At 36.8% G+C, this 18560-nt stretch overlaps 2 protein-coding genes across 3 annotated transcripts in view; one reads left to right on the top strand and one right to left on the bottom strand.

Annotated features, from left to right (window-relative positions):
• The window catches only part of LOC142341478 (uncharacterized), a 357626-nt gene extending 340499 nt beyond the window's left edge, over positions 1-17127 (bottom strand). For both annotated transcript variants that reach the window (XM_075392438.1, XM_075392439.1), the window contains exon 1: positions 17117-17127. The gene's annotated coding sequence lies outside the window, so the exon portion shown is untranslated. The remainder of the gene's footprint in view (positions 1-17116) is intronic.
• The window catches only part of LOC142341226 (oxygen-dependent choline dehydrogenase-like), a 23923-nt gene continuing 18044 nt past the window's right edge, over positions 12682-18560 (top strand). The window contains exons 1-2 of the mRNA XM_075392146.1: positions 12682-12784; positions 14243-14377. Of these exons, the coding sequence (XP_075248261.1) occupies positions 12682-12784; positions 14243-14377 (238 nt within the window). The remainder of the gene's footprint in view (positions 12785-14242; positions 14378-18560) is intronic.

Genomic DNA, 18560 nt, shown 5'->3' with positions numbered 1-18560 from the left:
GATAAGAGTAGTACAATCTCAGACACAGAAAAATCAGACAAACACACACAAAGCACATTACACAAGCGAACACAAACACTTAAATACAAAGCCCAACACCAAAAAAGAAACATTTTCGAACTTTGATTTTTTTAACTGTTCTCAACTCAAGTTTCGCCTTTAGGTCTTCTCGGCGTGGACTTTTTGAGGCAATTGTATCGATAACAATAATTTTGCCACTGAACGTTGAAGTGACGTGAAAGGAAAATGTAACAAGAAATAATCAACTTGGAAAGCAGACGGAGTAAAAACTGAAATTAAATGAACACTAGTTTGAAATCGTTTTAAACTGAAATTTAAATTTGATTCTCATTATTGAAAACCGACGTATTCAATTCCCTCTCATAGTCTTCATAACTATATGGAGCTGTAGAAAATTCCATTGGTTGGATTTGAGGATCAGGAGGGCTCACACCAACAAATCGAAGTATGTTTCATCGAGGCATTACAATTTGATACTTTCTGCAATACTGAAGCAATTTTCTGGTTATCGTGTGGCGGTCGATCTGCATCATTATTGTTGTCCGATTATTGTTGTCCTTATCAAAATCTTAGCACGGCGTTGATGTTTTCCAGTCAATGGATGTTGATTGATTCGACTGTGTAGACGATGAAGAAGTTGCATTTGTGGTAACATTTTGACAAGGAAATATAGTTTGCAGCTTTGTTGGTTTGCGGGCAGTAATTGATTTGCCGGTATTCGAGATTGCTGACAAAACTGTAGAAGTGTCGTCTGGTTGACGGTGACTTACTTCTGTCTCGCCTCTATTTTTTAGCTCCTTCATATGGGTACTGATTTGTTCTTCTGTTTTTTTCCCATAAGGAAGAAGCCGTCGTTGTGCTTATTGCCACAAAGATGTATTTTGCTCGGATTTTTTCTCAAAATTTGCATTGTCGCTATTGCGCACTCGAATTTCAGAAACACCTGACTTTAATGATAGATGTAGTCGGCGAGATGCAGGATACAGCTAATCCTGCGGTTAAGGTATCGTAAAGTCCTTGAATGTCCTTTTTTGACCTCTTCTTGACCTTTTTTGTAAGCTTCAGCTCCAAAGAACGTTTAGGTCTAAAAGAGCTTCAGCTTCAAAAAACGTTGCAGTCTAAAACGAGAATCAGATTTGTTCTTTTGGTCGTTCTATCTACGACCTGTATCGATTTCTGCCCGCTTCCTTTTTTCCTCGATCAAGATAATCCGTTGCCGTCCAGATAATCCGCGACCGGAACAATATAATTTCGATATAGTGGTTTAATTTTTTTCATAATACAAATTTGCGAAATTAGGTTCTTTACACTTATTACTAAGAGGTGTATTTGGATGTCTTCAGAATGGTGTATGTGGTTGTTTGTATGGACAGGCGATACTTTTGTAGTCTTTAGTTTACAGATGCGTAAATCATATACTAATGCTTTAAATGACGAACTTATCTTGATTGTGTTTATTTTTCTTGCTAGTTTCGTACACCCCAATCTCCATTTCAACTTTTGTTTTTATCTTTCAACTAGTCCATTTGCTCTTTGATTGTTAGCTGGTGCAGTGATTATATTTATTTGGTTGTTCTAACAGAAATTTTTACTTTATCTCCCATGAGACATCTTGTTTGATCAAATCGGATATTTCTGAGTACACCATGCATGCGCATGTATACATCTAAATACCTCACGACATTAGTGCAATTCGTACACCCGTTCGAAAATTTCTATGGTTGGGTACTTTGAAAATCACATTCAAGGAAATGGACATCTTTTCTCTTCATATTTAATATCCCGAAAATCTACCTTTAATTTTTTATTTGTTTTGAACAATTTACTAGCGGTTTCTTTACGCCGGTAATGCAGGTTTCGATTTTTGCCATTATCTGTACAATGCTTGCACTTTGCGAGTTTAATCAAAATTTCTCGTTGCATGTACGGCCAGAATGCTACCGACATAAGAAAATCATCCCACAGCTTCGAATGTGTGTAATATGAAGGAATTCTGGCACGGCATCCTGGATTGAAATGTAAATGGCTGCTCGTTCGTCCCTACAAATTCAGCCCGAATAAACATGAAGATCTGAATTATCCGAAGATCTGCTGTTGGATCTATATTATAAAGTCCCGCATTGCATTCAGGACGGCGTTTTGGTTGTTAGCACCGCCAGAAAACTGTTGTAGAAAAACTGTCTATAACTGCTCTGGAATATATCGTCACCGGACAGTTCAATAGCGGGTGAGAATTGGTCCGTCGACGTCTGTGTCACATTTACGTTGAGTTTGTGGAAGTCAAATGATCTGAGATTGTAGGGGGAGTAGCTGGTGATGTATTATTGTTGCTCATATGTTTAACTGGATGAGCGATCGGAAGCGTGCTACGTTTGCAGAGTTGGAATGCACCAACTGAGTTGTGCGTCGGTTAAAGGCAAAAAACAATTCAGAACTGTTTACTATTGGAGCATTAGTGACACAAGTGGAATATTCGCCATTTACCGCGTTAATCTGCTGTGATTGACAGTTTGCGTATGAAGACTTCATGTAAACTGCTGCAATTGCTCTAAAAAAGCGTCTAATTGTGGCAACCGCAAATACACCGCATATCTGTTCGTAAATTTTGCTTCATGATTGGATTGGCGAGAAATGTAGTCAAAAAGTCCCATTTTTGCAGCCGGAAAGTGTTCAATGACAAATTCAAACAGTAGTAAACAATCGACGCAACGAATCAATCTGCTATTAAAATATCGATGTTTCTTCAATATTGATAAAGAAAAAGACCGACGATCAGTTAATATTTTCCGAAATGATAATAATTAAAGTATTCAACCGTCCAAACAACAAAAGTTCCAATTCGTTGACAATAGATCTCTCCTCACTACTGTTAAGGAAACGTGATGCAAATAAATCTGCATGCCATCTTGTAGGTAAACATAGCTCTAATGCTGCTCCTAATACAGAGCGAGAAATATAGCATTTGATTAGGGTTTCCATGTTAGTATTATAGTTTGTGTTTTCTGTTGCTCCTTCAACCTGGTTTTCAATCTGCTGGAGAGGTGTTTTTCAATTTACCACTACATTCAAAGTTCATAGTACTTTTCTCTAGAAGTGGACGTATTATGTGACACAATTCTAAGAAATTCAGAATATCATTTCCTATATAATGTTCTGAACGAAAAATACTGTCTTTGAAATTAAAAGATCTAAAAAAACTGATTGTTTTGTTTCAAGTGGAGATATACCAGATAGACTATATTCATAGCCAAAAAAGATGGCATTTAGGAACAATAATTCGAAGATTATCTTCATCAAGTTTTCTAATCCATTTATAAAATAATTTTTGCCGATCTTTTTGTGATCCCCGACTAACGGTTATGATGCCATCCAAGAAACAATGTGTATTTTAAAACCAATCAGCATGTAGTCCCTTACTTTTGGAAAGCTGTGGGCTTATCAGTTAGACCATAGAGGCTTGTTATAAAGCGATATGTGCGAGTGTGTTTACTGCTTTTTTTTTAAAGTTGCAATAGTTTAAGGTTTCTGATTCCAAATTTAATTGGATGTAAGCGTATTTCAGGTTCAATGCTGTAAGATATGCTGTCTCATCAGTTGCTTGTGAATAAGTTTTTTGTTGAATTATAATCAATCAAAATGTCAAAATCTGGCATTTTATATTTGTTTCTATGAAAGGATTTATTGAAAATTTTAGAGTCAAGGGCTGTTTTAACAGATTTATCTCTTTTCACGGTGATAACGATTGAAGTGTTAAAATTGTTGTCAGAACAACTAATTATTTTTTCAGGTGCTTTTTATCCATTAAGTTTTGAAGTTAAATGTATACTAGATTTTTGAAATCTCAAACGAACAAGGCGGCCTATTTAATGCGTGGGTTTAAATTTTTGTGAAATGTTGATTTGGCGATGTGCTTACGGGACTAACGAATACGAGTGATCAAGTTAGGATAACAGTTAACTACATGTATTTTGAGTGTACACTGTGTTTAATTGGATTTTAGATGTAACTTGATTGATATAAAGTGAGACCTAATTGCTGATAAAGATCTCCACCAATGATAGGCCGATAACCACCTTCAACTAGAGTTATTTTAAAGTTTTTCAACTTACCAGTCTTTACATTTTACTGTAGTGACAATTAGGTCCAAAATTGTGATAGCTTCATTTGAAATTTTTTCAGGTCTTGCGTTAAAGGAGTTTTCATCCAAAAACGATGTTCGTCTCCATTGATCACTGCTTTAGCTAGGATTTTGTAAATATTTGAACACACGCTGGTTGAATCCATCAATGTTTTCATTTTGATATTTTCAAATTGTTCTAGAACAATTGCAGGTTCCACTTCACGTAAATTTTGATTATTTGATCTAAGAGCCACAAAATTTTCCTCTGTTTCTCCGTAGTCTCATTAATAATTATTCGCAAATACTTTGGGTAATTAACTGGTGTCCGATTGCGTTTACTTGATCATTGATTGAAGTTACAACCGTGGCGGTTTTGGATTTGTCTTGGTCCACATTATATACTCAAGATTTTGATTTCCAATCGTTTATACTTTTCCGACAAATCTTAGCAAATTGATTTTTTCATCATTTTCGCTAACCTTATTATAAAGAAACAAATCTTACGTTGTTTTACCTGCGCCGGACACAACTGTCGGTGGTTCAAGGACCAAGAGCTTCCACAGTTTTTACAGCGAGTTCGTTTGTTGGAATTATGCTGTTGCTGCGATCCGCAATTGTTGCATTGACTATTGTAGCTTTAGTGTACATTGTTTCCCGAGGGATTTGTTCCAGAGGCTACTGTGTACGCAGAAGTACCAGGACTTTTCAATTAACTTTGAATCTTCATTTCTATTTTTATTGTCAATTCTATCTCTATTTTTATTGCCAGGCTTTCTTGGGTTTTATCTTTTCTGTAAGTAAATCACGTTGTATGTCCCTATCCAGCTTTTTGGCTATGAAAACATCACGGATCATAGAATATTCGTAACTTGCAAGGGGACAATTAAGAGAAAGTTCCCGAAAGCAGCGGTAGGTTTTTTCAATGGGTTCTCTTTGAGTTGTTTACGAGTGAGAAACTGTTAGCGGTCGAAAGCGGTGTTTCGTTGCTTTGTAAAAATGTCATCTAATAGTGCCCACAATTTCCAGGTCATCATTTTTTTGATGTCATAGTATGATTTTTGTGAACAAAATTTTTGGCGGACTTCAGCACCCAAGCTTAAATATGACAAAGAAACAGCCTTACTGTCATAAATTGTCCATGAGCGATCTCCACATAGATGTCACGCAGATTCAATCCTTTTGCATTTGGTCAACCACGAGTTCTTCAGTTGTTTGTTTCTTCATCGTTATTTCCGCTCGCTTTAGGCAGTACTCATTTCCATCTTAGTTTTATACAAAGGCTATGGTGGGAGTGTCATCATCTCTGGGTGAGCTTCTATGACAATTTCGATTGAAAAGGAAGAATAGCCAACTTCAGTATCACACGCCATCTTTCCCAGCGTAAGGGGTTCTAAGGTCGATTTATCCCAGTAGTGTTCAATCCCATGAAATAAACGTTCTTTGAAAGCTGACTGCGTCATGTGATGCTCAATTTGGGCAACTGAGTTTTCGTAAGACAATTGCTTCGTATTACAAAGAAATTGGAATCCTGCTGCAACTCCATTACCATCAGTGCGAAGCGTTTTTTATCTTAACTTAGTATAGGGAGGAAAGCTTTTCCGTTTTGAATTGATTGCTGAATTATATTGAAAACCGGTGCACTTCTACGTATTTGTTAAAGTCGGCTCAAAAGAAAGAGATTTAAGAGAACGACTGATTTTCACAATTAATATGACAAGAGTGAATTAAGATTAAAAAGTGGATTGCATGAACAAATAAATTCCTCAATAGACGGGAAATCAAATCAAACTAATTGAACAAAAAATGATCAAGTTGTAATGTCATGGGAGAATAATGTGGTATAGAATTGTCTTCTGTACCACACTCGTGCTTCCAGGTCAACTTTTCTGGACACAATTTATAGTTTACTTTCATTATACTCAATATGGTACACAAATTGAGAGTTTCAATTTTACTAGAAGAGTACTTTTCGCAGAATATTTTGTCAGTTTCCTTCTTCAATTAAATGTGTGTTACCAAAATTTAGAGTCCCGCGTTTTTTTTATTTCTTGTCTCCAACCCCCTATGTTGCTATAGATGGCTACTCTACTTAAGTTATAATTTAGGGAAAAGTTTAGTTTTTTCTTCCACTTTTCTCTGCCACAGATTGATTTAATTTTCCACCAATTTTTTAAATTCTATCAATCACAACATTGAAACCATCTCAAGTGCGTGAAAGTAAAACTAGGACAAGATCTTTGAAGTTATGCACGCTTTCCCATTCCATTTTATATAAAGGCTGATTACCTTTATTAGGAAGTTGGAGATATCATTTTGGCGTACTTTGTGGTTATTTTGGCGTACTAGTCTAAAAAGCAAATGGGGAAAAAATGTTGAAGTCAGCTTTCTCATTCAATCAGTTTTACAGCATTTTAACTAAAATTAACACTATACAAACGAGACGACTAGGATTATTGCAATTTTTAGAAAAATTAGTTAAAATTAATTTTTTGAAACAGTTTTTATTAAAATTTTTAATCTTGGATTCTTTTTGCTTTAAAAATTGCTTATAATTATGCCTTCATTGTCTCCGGTTGGCCTCGTCTTTACATTCCTTCTTTTTAGATTCTTGTTGGGACAATAAAAATGAATCAATTGGTGCTTCGTGATAGCATGAATCTCTGCTAGATTTATTTATATTAGATGAGGCGTGTTTTTATCATTGCTCGCCTTATGCTGATCGCAGAATCAGAAAACCAGAGCCTTCCTGCTTGAATTTGATTTACACGTCTGAAAATTGATATCATTATTATAAAGCGCTAAAGAAAACAATTCAATCCCGGGTCGAGATGTCAGCACCGTTTCAGCGCATCTTTGTGTAAGGAATGCACTGAATGCGCTGAAATTATGTAAGACATGCGCTGAATGCGCTGAAGTGCGCTGAAATTTTGAGATGGCTCAGCGCACCTTCAGCGCATTTCTTATATAATTTTTGGAAATTTTCTCGACCCGGGAGTTCTAAAAATGCACTTGAACATCATGTCAGCCTAGAGGAGGCCACGGCAGCTATGTTTTGTTGTAAGATTCTGCTACAAAGTTACCTATTCATGCTGTTCGCTCAACCGCGGTTTTTTCACCTAGAAAATGTCGGCCTTGGAAAGACATCAACATCATGCAAAATCGAGCCCTATCATTTCAATCCATAATTTTGTACATGAAATTAAATTTAATGTGAAAAACTAACGTCTTTTTTTAAATCTCAAACATTTAAATTCGAATAACCACCAGGTTAAAGTTACATATAGTTTACAAATCAAACATACTACATCTTTCCTTTGAATAATTAAATATAAAAAAACTAAGGTTCAGTATCTAGTTTTCGTGAACTATTTTATAAAAATACTTTTGAAGCCTTCAGTTTTTGTTTCACTCAATTTAATTGGATATTAAAAAAAGTATTTATGGATCTCTACTGACTAATTTAATTACGCCTCTCTTGGATATATTTGTATATAATTTTCCTGATATATCCATAGATTTATCTCATATGTCTCAAGCCACATTTGCGAGAAACAACTTTAGTGTTAGGACTTCAATGCGCTTTTTAAAACAAATAAATTGTACCGTGACACAAGTATGAATTGCAACTTGAGGATCGAGATTTTCTTTTATCCTAGCCCGATTTTGCTAATTGCTGTTAAACATTTTTTAATTGAAATTATCAGACTCTCTCTCGAGTTAAAAAATATCTACTAGCTCGCTTTAGCAATTTGCTACTAGACTGCCGATGATTCCGATTATTTTTCTGCATAATCAGCACTACGGATTAGACAACAACTAAAGCTCGAAATTCTTTTGAGCTTTAGATGTTGTCAAAGTTGAGTACGTCTAGGCTGCTACAGTGGTAGCATGCCAGAAAAAACGACTGCCACCCGAGTGACGACGAAGGCTCTGACACCAGGACAGTTGCGCCTAAGCATTGGTTGAAATACCCGAAGGGATCAGAATCTGTGTTCTGAATTATTTAGAAAATCAAACGGGATTACGTTATAGGTGCTCCGACATGATCTTTAAAATACGAAAACTGAAAAGTAAGTTAGCACCTGCTAGTTTTACGATGAGAAAATTCGATTTTACGCAATTTTACTCAAGTCGTAATCAAAATTTCCAATAGAATCGTGACATCTTTGATCTTGTCTACATCTTTCAGTGATATAATATAGCCTCTTTGCAATTTTTGATGAAACTCAATAGCAACTTATCAGCTACTAAGTGTATGGTTTAAAAAAATATATCCAAGAAAATGATGAAATATAACCTATATGTCCGAGGAATTATACCAAATAGATCCAATATATTCAAAGAACTCATAATTGATGAAATGTGACCGAGGAATTGGTTGTTATCAAATTCGATTGGATCTAAGCTATAGCTGTTCCTATTAACCCAGAACATATATTACCGACGCCTGTGGCGGCTGAGCTCACTAACTCAATTAACAAATTGAATAGCACTTCAAGGCCATTTCAAGCCTCAAAGCTAGAATAGCATGAAAAGCAAAATTTAATGCTACATTCTATCGAAGCCAAACGGATTTGTTCACTTTGTTCAACATTTAAACTTAGCAACTACTATTAGTACACAATTGTCATACATGAAGTGAAACTCAAACTCAAACTACCTCAACAACCAGCAAAACAATACTACGACTCAACAGTATTGCATCAGATTCTTTGTGATTGGATTGCGAATCAACCTGTTATTGATACAGAATATTCGACAAAACTTCTACATGGTTAACAAATTTCCCATGACATCAAATTTACACTGAAAAAGTGACGTTATGGAAAAGTGTTCACATTCTGTCGACAATATTATCAACAACCAATCAATAGTTGAATTTGACATGTAAATCCACGTGACTAGCAGCATAAAAGGAGCTTGAAAAACTACCAAAAATCAGTTGAAATTTGGAATTTTGGTCATATTGAATTGACATATAAAGCGTATTGAAGCACACTTTCTTGAGCGGTAAATTACTTGTTATTGTGTTTTGTTTCTGTAGATCATATTAGTGATTGTACAGTTTTAACTTTACTTTGACTTGTTGAAAAGAGAATTAACATTAATATTCTCAAAACTTTCTTTCTGAGGAACAAAGTTACTAAGTAAGAGAAACTTTGCGCACAGCACATAGTCAGTTGCTCTTACTGGTTTTAACAAAGCCTTGCATAGTTTTGATATTGGTGTTTTTGAGGCCAATTGAGAAACAAAAGTCGTTCATTCAATTAACTCAGATTATTCAAATCTGAAGTGGAAATTTGTTGTGTTATTTCTCGAAGATCATTTAATCAATTCAGTTCATTTATTTTTCGTTTTATTAATTGTATGACATTGTTGTGCACTGCCAAGCTTGCTCAGTTTTGAATCATTACTTACAGAGTTATTCAACATTGAAAATTTTGCCCATGTATTAAGATTGAGTATGAAACATAAAAGGTAGCCCTACCAAAGCAGTTTACCCGGCGTTGTTTATTTTTACATCAGATAGTAGGCTCACTTAGCGTTCATCTTCCTGTCAAATTTTCTCTCACTAGCATTTGTGGTTAAGGAGATATCATCGAAAAACCTCCAATTTGAGACTAATTGGTTATTAGAAATTTTGGACTTTTGCTTAATTGAAGAAAAGTTATTCGCTATTCAGCAAAGCTGAACAATTAGTTATTTGAAATTATTGAGTAACAGGTAATGCAACGGCATTCTACAGTATAGCGGGTAATACAGTTCACAAAAGTTAACTGCAAAAACACAAAACACGAACAGATTTGAAACGAACTGGCGGTGTAAAGTTTTCCTTGACTTTGATAGGAGAGCAGCCGTTACATTTGGTCCGCCGACCCGGAGAGCGGAAGGCAAACTGCTGTCCAATCTGATGAAGAGAGTGCCGAAGGCACCCCCAAAGAAAATCAAACGAATCAACAGCGCAACGCCAGTGAGGCAGAGCGAAAAGTTCGAGTGCAATTCACAAAACACGTTGAAGAGTTGACCTCGCTTAAAAGGAACACGCAAAACAAAAGGCAACCAGGCAATCCAAGCACAAGCCGCTGAGAGGAACTTCAATCAACACCTCAAAGGTACGACAAGAAAATCCAAAATTTATTAGAAGAAGTTAACAATAAAGCAGGGATTGGCTACAAAAAATTGAAGATTCAGATCGACCCAACAAACTAAAGGTCCTCTACAAACAGACTGTTCACCTTCTAGAGGAGGACATACACAAGCAACTGCAACGTCGAAACAAGCTTGTGCCCTATCAAGCTAATTTCGTTGAAGAACATCTGAAAGAAGCAAGAAAGCGCAAAGCAAGTTTGGACTATCATTGTCTTGCATATATGAGCACAGGCACGCAACCAGCAATGAATGCAGAGCAAAGTAATACAACTCAAGCAGTTAACGACAGCGAGAGCAATACAAACTACCCAATGGACAATACAGTTGCTCAAACAATGCAAAATAAAGCAACAGCAAAAGGCCCAGAGAGGAAAGGATGACGAAATTCGATATCGAGTTTAAAACCAAGATGCGACTGCAAAAAGCACTGTTCTAGCGGAGGAAGCTAGAGCTGAAAATTCAAATGAAGGATATGGAAACCAAGCATCAACTACTGGAGGAAGAGCGCGAGCTAGAGCGCAAAGTGAAGAGAACAGCATTAGAGAACGATGATGCTCGTTCCCAACCAACTGGCGCTCGAGACAAATCACCCTTCAACTGGACCCCAAAGAAGAGAGATGTCTCAGACTGGGCCAACGGGATCCACAACCTCCTAACACCAGAACGATCAACAGCTCGCTTCGAAGCAACCCCTGAAGTGAACAAGTCTAGTCACTTCTCACGATACCGCAGTTCACGAGACCGATCCTCAAGTGTTGAAGACCGGGACGTTTCCCCAATAGCTGGTCTTCTACGATACAACAGTGGGTACGCGGGTAGCAGTAGCCTATCAAAGCTCAAATTGAACAACTTCGATGGGATCCCCTTCAAAAGGCCGGAGTGGGCTAGTATGTTCATTGCCACAGTGGATCAACGACCAATACCAGACTCAGAGAAGATGAGTCATCTGGAGACTCTACTGACAGGCAAAGCAAGGTCAGCAATCTCTGGAATGGGCTATTCTTGACAGTTCTATGGTGCTGCATGGAGCATTCTGGAGAGGAAATTTGGAAGGCCTCATGTTATCATTGATGCACAACTGGAGAGTCTTCGCAAAGCAAGTCAGGTGAAACCTCGCGACTCAACAAGTCTGATCAGTTTCTCAGTTATTGTTTTGAACTTTGTGAATGTGCTCAAAGAGTACAAGCAGATTGGTGATCTGCAATCAAGCTCGACACTGTATATGGCAGTAGACAAACTACCTCAAGTTCTCAAAGAGAGGTGGTTGTTCTATGTTGATGATAAAGATGAAGATTGGCTCGATCTGATTATGTTTGAAAAGTGGCTATCTAGGATAGCATTCGTGCACGAAGGATTTTCAGCTTTCAAGGGAGAGCGACGAGAAGAAGACCGAAGAAGCACAAATAGAGACAAACGGTTCTCGAAAACATCGAACTTTAGTGCAAGTTCAAACGTGAAAGAAACGAAGCAAACGCAAAGTGATCACTGTCCGCTGGTTGATGGCACTAATAAAATATGGAACCGTCCACTATTCAGGACCATGAGTGTGAATGATCGGTATGCAGCAGTGAGGAAGCAACGCTTATGTTACAGATGTCTAGGCAATGGAAATGCAATCAAAGATTGTAAAGTCAATGCGTGCGGTATCAATGAATGCATCAAAAAGCACAACCAATTGCTACACTCAGAAAATCAAATAGACAAGGGCAATCACGCAGTCAACATAAGCGCAGCTACAATCAACCAGAGTGATGAAGTTATTAGCTTTCTTCAGATAGTTTCTGTCTCAATACAGAGCGGTGGCAACAGGCTGAACACATATGCTTTTGTCGATATTGAATCAACGGTTTCATTCATCGATCAAATGTTGCAAGAGAATTTACGAGCCCAAGGCACGGATGTGACGCTCAACATAGCTGGCATACACGAAACGAAGGATCTGAAGACAGAAAAGGTTCCTCTCAAAAATAAAGGGACTACATTCAAAGGTGCATTTGATCGAAGCGTTTGCACACCCGTCAATCTCCTCGGGGAACACACACTGCAACTACAATAAGCTGAAGCAAAGCTTCAATCAACTGAGTGTTCTACGCAACAAAAGCTTAAGCTTGATGGAGGTTGGCATCATTCTTGGTCAAGATGCTTATGAGCTACAACGCCTATTGGACTACAAGATAGGAACACGAAGTGAACTTTTCGCCGTTCAAAAAAAGCTAGGATGGGTAGTTAGTGGAACCATGACGGGCAAAAGAAGACAAAATTTTTGTCATTTCGCCTTCACTGAAGATGTGAAAGTGGCTGAGAACATCCAAACCTGGTGGGACATAGAAACCTATGCTTCCAAAATCAATGTCGTCAGTCAGTCAAATAAGTAACTGCAGGTACAGAAGATGCTAGAGAGTACGACGAAGTTTACAGTCGAGCGGTACGAAGTGGGAGTGCTGTGGAGTGAACTAGAGCCAAACCTAACGAACAACTACAAATCAGCCTTGGGTCAGCTTTACTCACTGAAGCGAAGATTCCAAAGGGAACAAACCTGAAGAGTTTGTATCAACAGTCAATAGATACAGACGTAGAAAAAGGATTCGTAAAGATATCGGACGAGTGCGAAGTGAAAAGCACCTTCGAGAAGGAATGGTATTTGCCACACCATCCAGTGCAAAACCCGAACAAACCTGGCGAAGTAAGACGTGTTTGCAATGCTGCCTCAAAGTACAAAGAAGTATGCCTAAATGATAAGCTACTAGCGGGACCTGACCTGCTACACGGGTTGATTGGAACAATATTCAGATTCCGTGAAGGACCAATAGCCCTGACAGCTGACATCGAATCGATGTTTCGACAAGTGCAAGTTCCCGAGCAGGATAGAAGTTGCTTGAGGTTCTTATGGCGTCCAAAAACTAACGAACCTGTTCAGATATACGAATATCAGCATCACTTGTTTGGAGCAAAGACTTCTCCAACTTGTGCAGACTATGTTCTCAAGCAAGTCGGACTGTACAGCGAAGAAGTGTATCCAATAGCAACAAAGGCAATACAAAGCAACTTCTACATAGACGATTTCATCAAGTCAGTAGAAACCCCGGAAGAAGAAATTGAAGTCTTCAATCAATTACAACCTCTTCTCTCGCGACATAGATTTGAACTGAAGAGGTGGATAAGCAACAACGATGCAGTTACCAAAGCAATCCCAGAAGACTTGAAGTCAATCAGCAATACATTGCAAGTCGAAGTGGAAACCAATACGGAGGGATCCTCAGTGCTAGGACTACAATGGACCGTTACTGATGACAGTCTTCAAGTATGCAGAGGTAAAAACAAAGAAGTTGAAGCACCTATAAACTAGAGGAAGATTTTGTCATTGGTATCTTCAGTATTCGACCCGATCGGATTGTTTTCTCCGTTCAGTGTTCACATGAGACGACTTCTGAAAGGCATCTGAACTAAGAATGGGCAACATTGGGACAACGAAGTAGAGCCTGGTGACGAAACAGAATTCCTGAGATGGAAAGAACAACTTCCAATAGTGGCTGAAACAAGCATCGATAGAAGGTACTTCAAAAGAGAGAGAGAGAGGGATAAAACCGAACTTCATGTGTTTGCTGACGCATCTGAAGACACGATGTGTGCAATGGCCTATCTACATTCACAACCGGAACAAACCAAAATCGTTCACAAAAGGAAAACTCAGCTGACTTAGTCTTTGTCATTGGAAAATGCAGAGTGGCACCGATGAGGCATCTTTCAATACTCCGACTGGAACTACAAGCGGCAGTCGTGGCAGTGAGGTTGAAAGAACAGATAGTCAAGAAACGTGAAATGAAGATAAATAATTGCAGTTTTTGGTCAGACTCAACTAGGGTATTGCAGTGGATACACAATTCCATCGTAAGCATAAAGTGTTTGTGGCCAATCGAGTGGCTGAGATAACGGATACAACAGATGTTTAAGAGTGGAAACATGTGAGCGGTATCAACAACCCAGTGGACATTGACACCAGAGCGATCAACATTGCAGAACTCAAGAGAAGTGAGTTGCTCACTGGGCCATTCGCCTGGTCACTGGGCCAGAAAGCGAATGGCCAGAGCAAGTGAACCTAATCTTTTCATCAGATGAAGAGAATATACCCTCATCAGTCTTCATGATACAGGCTGAAGAGAGGAAGGCTGTTATTCAGTGAGAACGGTTCAGTAACTTCAACAGACTAGTGAACACAGTAGCATACGTACAGAGAGCATTGAACAAACACAAACCAGCGACACTCGTAGTCAGCATTGAAGAAAGAGAAAAGGCAAAGGCAACCATCTTCAAACTACTACAGCAAGAACAGTTTGGTGAAGAGATGAAATCTCTCAAAGTTGAAAAAGAAATTCCAAAAGGCAGCAAAATCCTACAATTCTCACCTTTCCCAGATGAAGAAGGACTTATTCGAGCCGAAGGCAGAATAGGCAAAAGTCAGTTTGACTTCAAAGCAAAGCATCCAATTTTGCTACATTGGAAACATTACGCGGTTGAATTATTCTTGCAAAATGAGCATAAGGAACATCAACACGAAGGCACTGAGCATGTAAGAAACATTGTTCAGCAGAAGATGTGGTTCCTATGCATACGGAATGCCTTAAGATCAATCCGGAACAAGTGCGTTACCTGCAGAAAAGGCCGAGCACAAATGATAGTAACAGTAATGGCAGATCTACCCGAGGAGCGGTTAGATGCTTCAACAGGCTTTACAATGCCCGGGTAACTTAGTGGGCCCCGACACGAGGGCGAGTGCGCCTCAGTATTTTTTAAAAGGTATAAGAGAACTAATTATAAGAAAGAGAAAGAAAAAGAAAGCCAGATACGCATAAAATTGATAATATAAAACTTGTCATGTAAAAACTGAACAATATGAAATTAGTTCAATTTGTATCAATGGACAGAAACAAAATTGAGAAGATTTTGATTTTTGGACATTTTTTTCTATAGATTGATTGTATACGAATTTTGTCAAATTGTTGTCAAACATCGCAAATAAACTACAACTGCTGCAAGACCATTACATTACATATTTTCTTCTGTAATGCAATTTTGTGGTGAAAATAATAATAACAATAATAAACAAAATAATAATAATAAAAATACTAATAATAATAGTAATAATAATAATAATAATAATAATAATAGTAATAATAATAATAATAATAATAATAATAATAATAATAATAATAATAATAATAATAATAATAATAATAATAATAATAATAATAATAATAATAATAATAATAATAATAATAATAGTAATAATAATAGTAATAATGATAATAATAATAATAATAATATTAATAATAATAATAATAATGATAATAATAATAATAATGGCTCCTTTGTAATCGCAGCGGAACAGCAGTAGGCCCACAGCAGCCTGTTGCCAACATTTCAGACTTGAAACATTGTAAGATCAGAATCGAAATTGTAAAGTTCTTTTAATGAAGTCCCCGAGATGCAATCCTCCCGTAACGTCATAATAATCTAGTTTTGTTTTTTAATCAAGCTGCTCTTTAGTTCACTGATGGTTGATTCAAACAGCGAATCATTTATTCATACGTAATTTTAAAAAATCGGAACTAAAAATATATTGATCGCGTAAATGGACGAGAAAATACATATAACTACAATTCAGTGTGATTTGAAGAGCAATTCATGTGGTACTGTATCTGAGGATTCACGACGACTCTAATTTCCGCAAATATTCAAACTAATTTTTTGCACATTTTTTCTAATTTTTTTGTTTGATGTTATACTTGTAAACTTCTTTGTAATTTGTCCCAATTTCTTAAAGTATCATGATTAACAAAACTTAACTGTTCCCTGATCTTGTTAATAGATTATTAGCCTATGATAGTTATGCACTATTAAAAAATAACTATCCGAAAAAAATTGAGGTTTTGTTTAACTTAGCAATTAAAATCTAAATTTGTTCTAAATTTGTTAAAAACTAAGAAAATTGTTCTAATGTGAAAGTTTTTTTCAAGGTTTAATTGATCATTTTGCAGCGAAATGTGTTCAAGAATTTGTATCAATATCAGTTTTCACTCTCAAAGGCCTAATAGGCATTTTAAATTCTAATTTAGTTTTTAATCGAGCATCAAGTTTCATTTGATTAATATAAATGCATTATTAACCATACCTAACTTGCAAACATTATTGACAACGTTATTCTCTATTTGAGGTGGCTTCAAATCTTATAAACAAAACACGCTTAGATAATTGACAGTTTTTTTATAATTCGGCTATGTAATCACAGCCGAAGAAAAAAATCATACTTATTAAATCTCACATGTCCCAAGCCATATATGCGAGAAATAGTTTTTGTTGACAGAATTTCAGTGCACATAATGAATTAACTAAATTCTATCGTGATAAGTATTGTAAGAAATGCAACTTGAAGATCGAGATTGGCGTTTAATTGTCCCAGCCAGATTTTTAAACCTTAATCACATGAAATTATTTTACTTGAATTTTTCAAAATACTGTTTTTAAGTCTTCATATCTGTCAAATGATCCCCCATAATCTCCGACGCGCGTTTTGGGTTAATATGATTACTGACAAATATCACTACTGACTTGACTGGAACAGAACTTGCATCTAAAGCTAGTGGGAAAAATTTCAAAAATTGCAAAAATTCTCTCTGTAAGAAAGACTGAAGACATATTTGACTCAATTTTTTGAATGAAAAGTTACTGTGCTAGCCAGCATGGTATGCTAAACCACAGCAAAAAAATTTCTCTCTGTAAGAAAAACTCATGTAAGAAAGACATATTTGATTCAATTTCCTAATGAAAATTTAATAAGTAGTTTTTTCTCTAGCCACGAACACATGAAGTCAGCTGAGGGTCTCTTAAACTCTTTTGAGGAAATAAGTGTTATCAAATTTGAGTGAGTCTGAGCGATAGTGGCTCTAAGTATGTCAGAACAAAAAAGACAGTCGGCCGAGCGACCAGAACACGTGCCCTTCCAAACAAATCATTATTCAAAAACATGGCACGTGCGTCGGGGGATGCAAATAATATGAACCCCTAAGCGGTGGGAGAGGGGGGGGCACAAACGGCAAAGATTCCAAAATTTTGATTCAGTACCTGTTCTTGTCACGTGCATCTGCAGATTAATGGAATAAATCTACATGGTAACGGGATTCAATTAAAAAATTGTAATTGCAGTAACTGTTTTTTCTCACTAATTGAATATCCTGTATTAGGTGTTCATTCAAATTTTTTTAAGCTTTTTTTGTGACAACCTCAGATAGAGAGATAATTACTTGCTCGACTTCACTTTTTCATTTTTGACTAAACTTCAACTCTTACTTAAGATCTTATGAGATGTGTCATATCAAAACGACGCGAGCGCGCAATTTCACAAGTGAAAAAATTTTTGGATTTTTTGGACCATTAATCAAATTTCAAATTTCGGTGAACCGCTGGTTGCTATTTCTGCCACAATTATAGCCAGTTTGGAAATTTAAAAAATCTTTGAAAAGTCAAGCAAAAACTCCAGCTCCTTTTATTGAGACTTACAGTTCATGCTGCCATTTTCGGCCAAATCTAAATTAATGCATTTCATTCATGTGCACTGAAAAATGAGCTGCAATTAAGGATTCGCCTTTGAAAATTAGTTGGTCGTTCAATGCTGTGCTGAAGAAAAGAAAAGATATGAGATTGAACTATAGTAAAAGTTCCGCAAAATTACAAAGAAATGTTAAAAAAGAAATGTTCTGCGTTTCCAAATTTCAGATTGTTTCCACAGAGTTTAGCAATTAAATTAATCAGAGCACAAACATTACCTAGCGAAATTCACGTAGAAAACAGGATTTCGACTTTTTTTGTCAATTGCAACTTTTAAAAACGCAAAATTGCGGTCTAAATAAAATAAAATGAAGTTCTGAAAGTCTTGCGGCAATTTCTACTTCGCCACGTACGCAAAACCTTCGGCTACGAGCTCTAATTGATCTGGTGTTCTCAGGAGAATATTATAACATATGAAAATTAACTTGAGAAGAACTTCAAATTCTTTGCGTAATTGTAATTTCTAGCCCTTTCCCTTACAGCATCCCCAAGCCCAAGAAACCAGCGCCCATAGACGCACACAAGTGCACACAAACACACACACGCACACACACACACACACACACACAAACACAGAGACACATAAGCACACACGCACAATTACACACACATAAGCACACACACACACACACACACTCACAAACACGCTCAATTACACACACATAAG

The sequence above is a fragment of the Convolutriloba macropyga genome, chromosome 6 (genome assembly GCF_964194025.1).
Source record: "Convolutriloba macropyga chromosome 6, txConMacr16.3, whole genome shotgun sequence".
In the NCBI taxonomy this organism is placed as follows: Eukaryota; Metazoa; Xenacoelomorpha; order Acoela; family Convolutidae; genus Convolutriloba; species Convolutriloba macropyga.
Note: the sequence above shows the minus strand (reverse complement) of the source record. Positions and strands in the feature narration are given on the sequence as shown.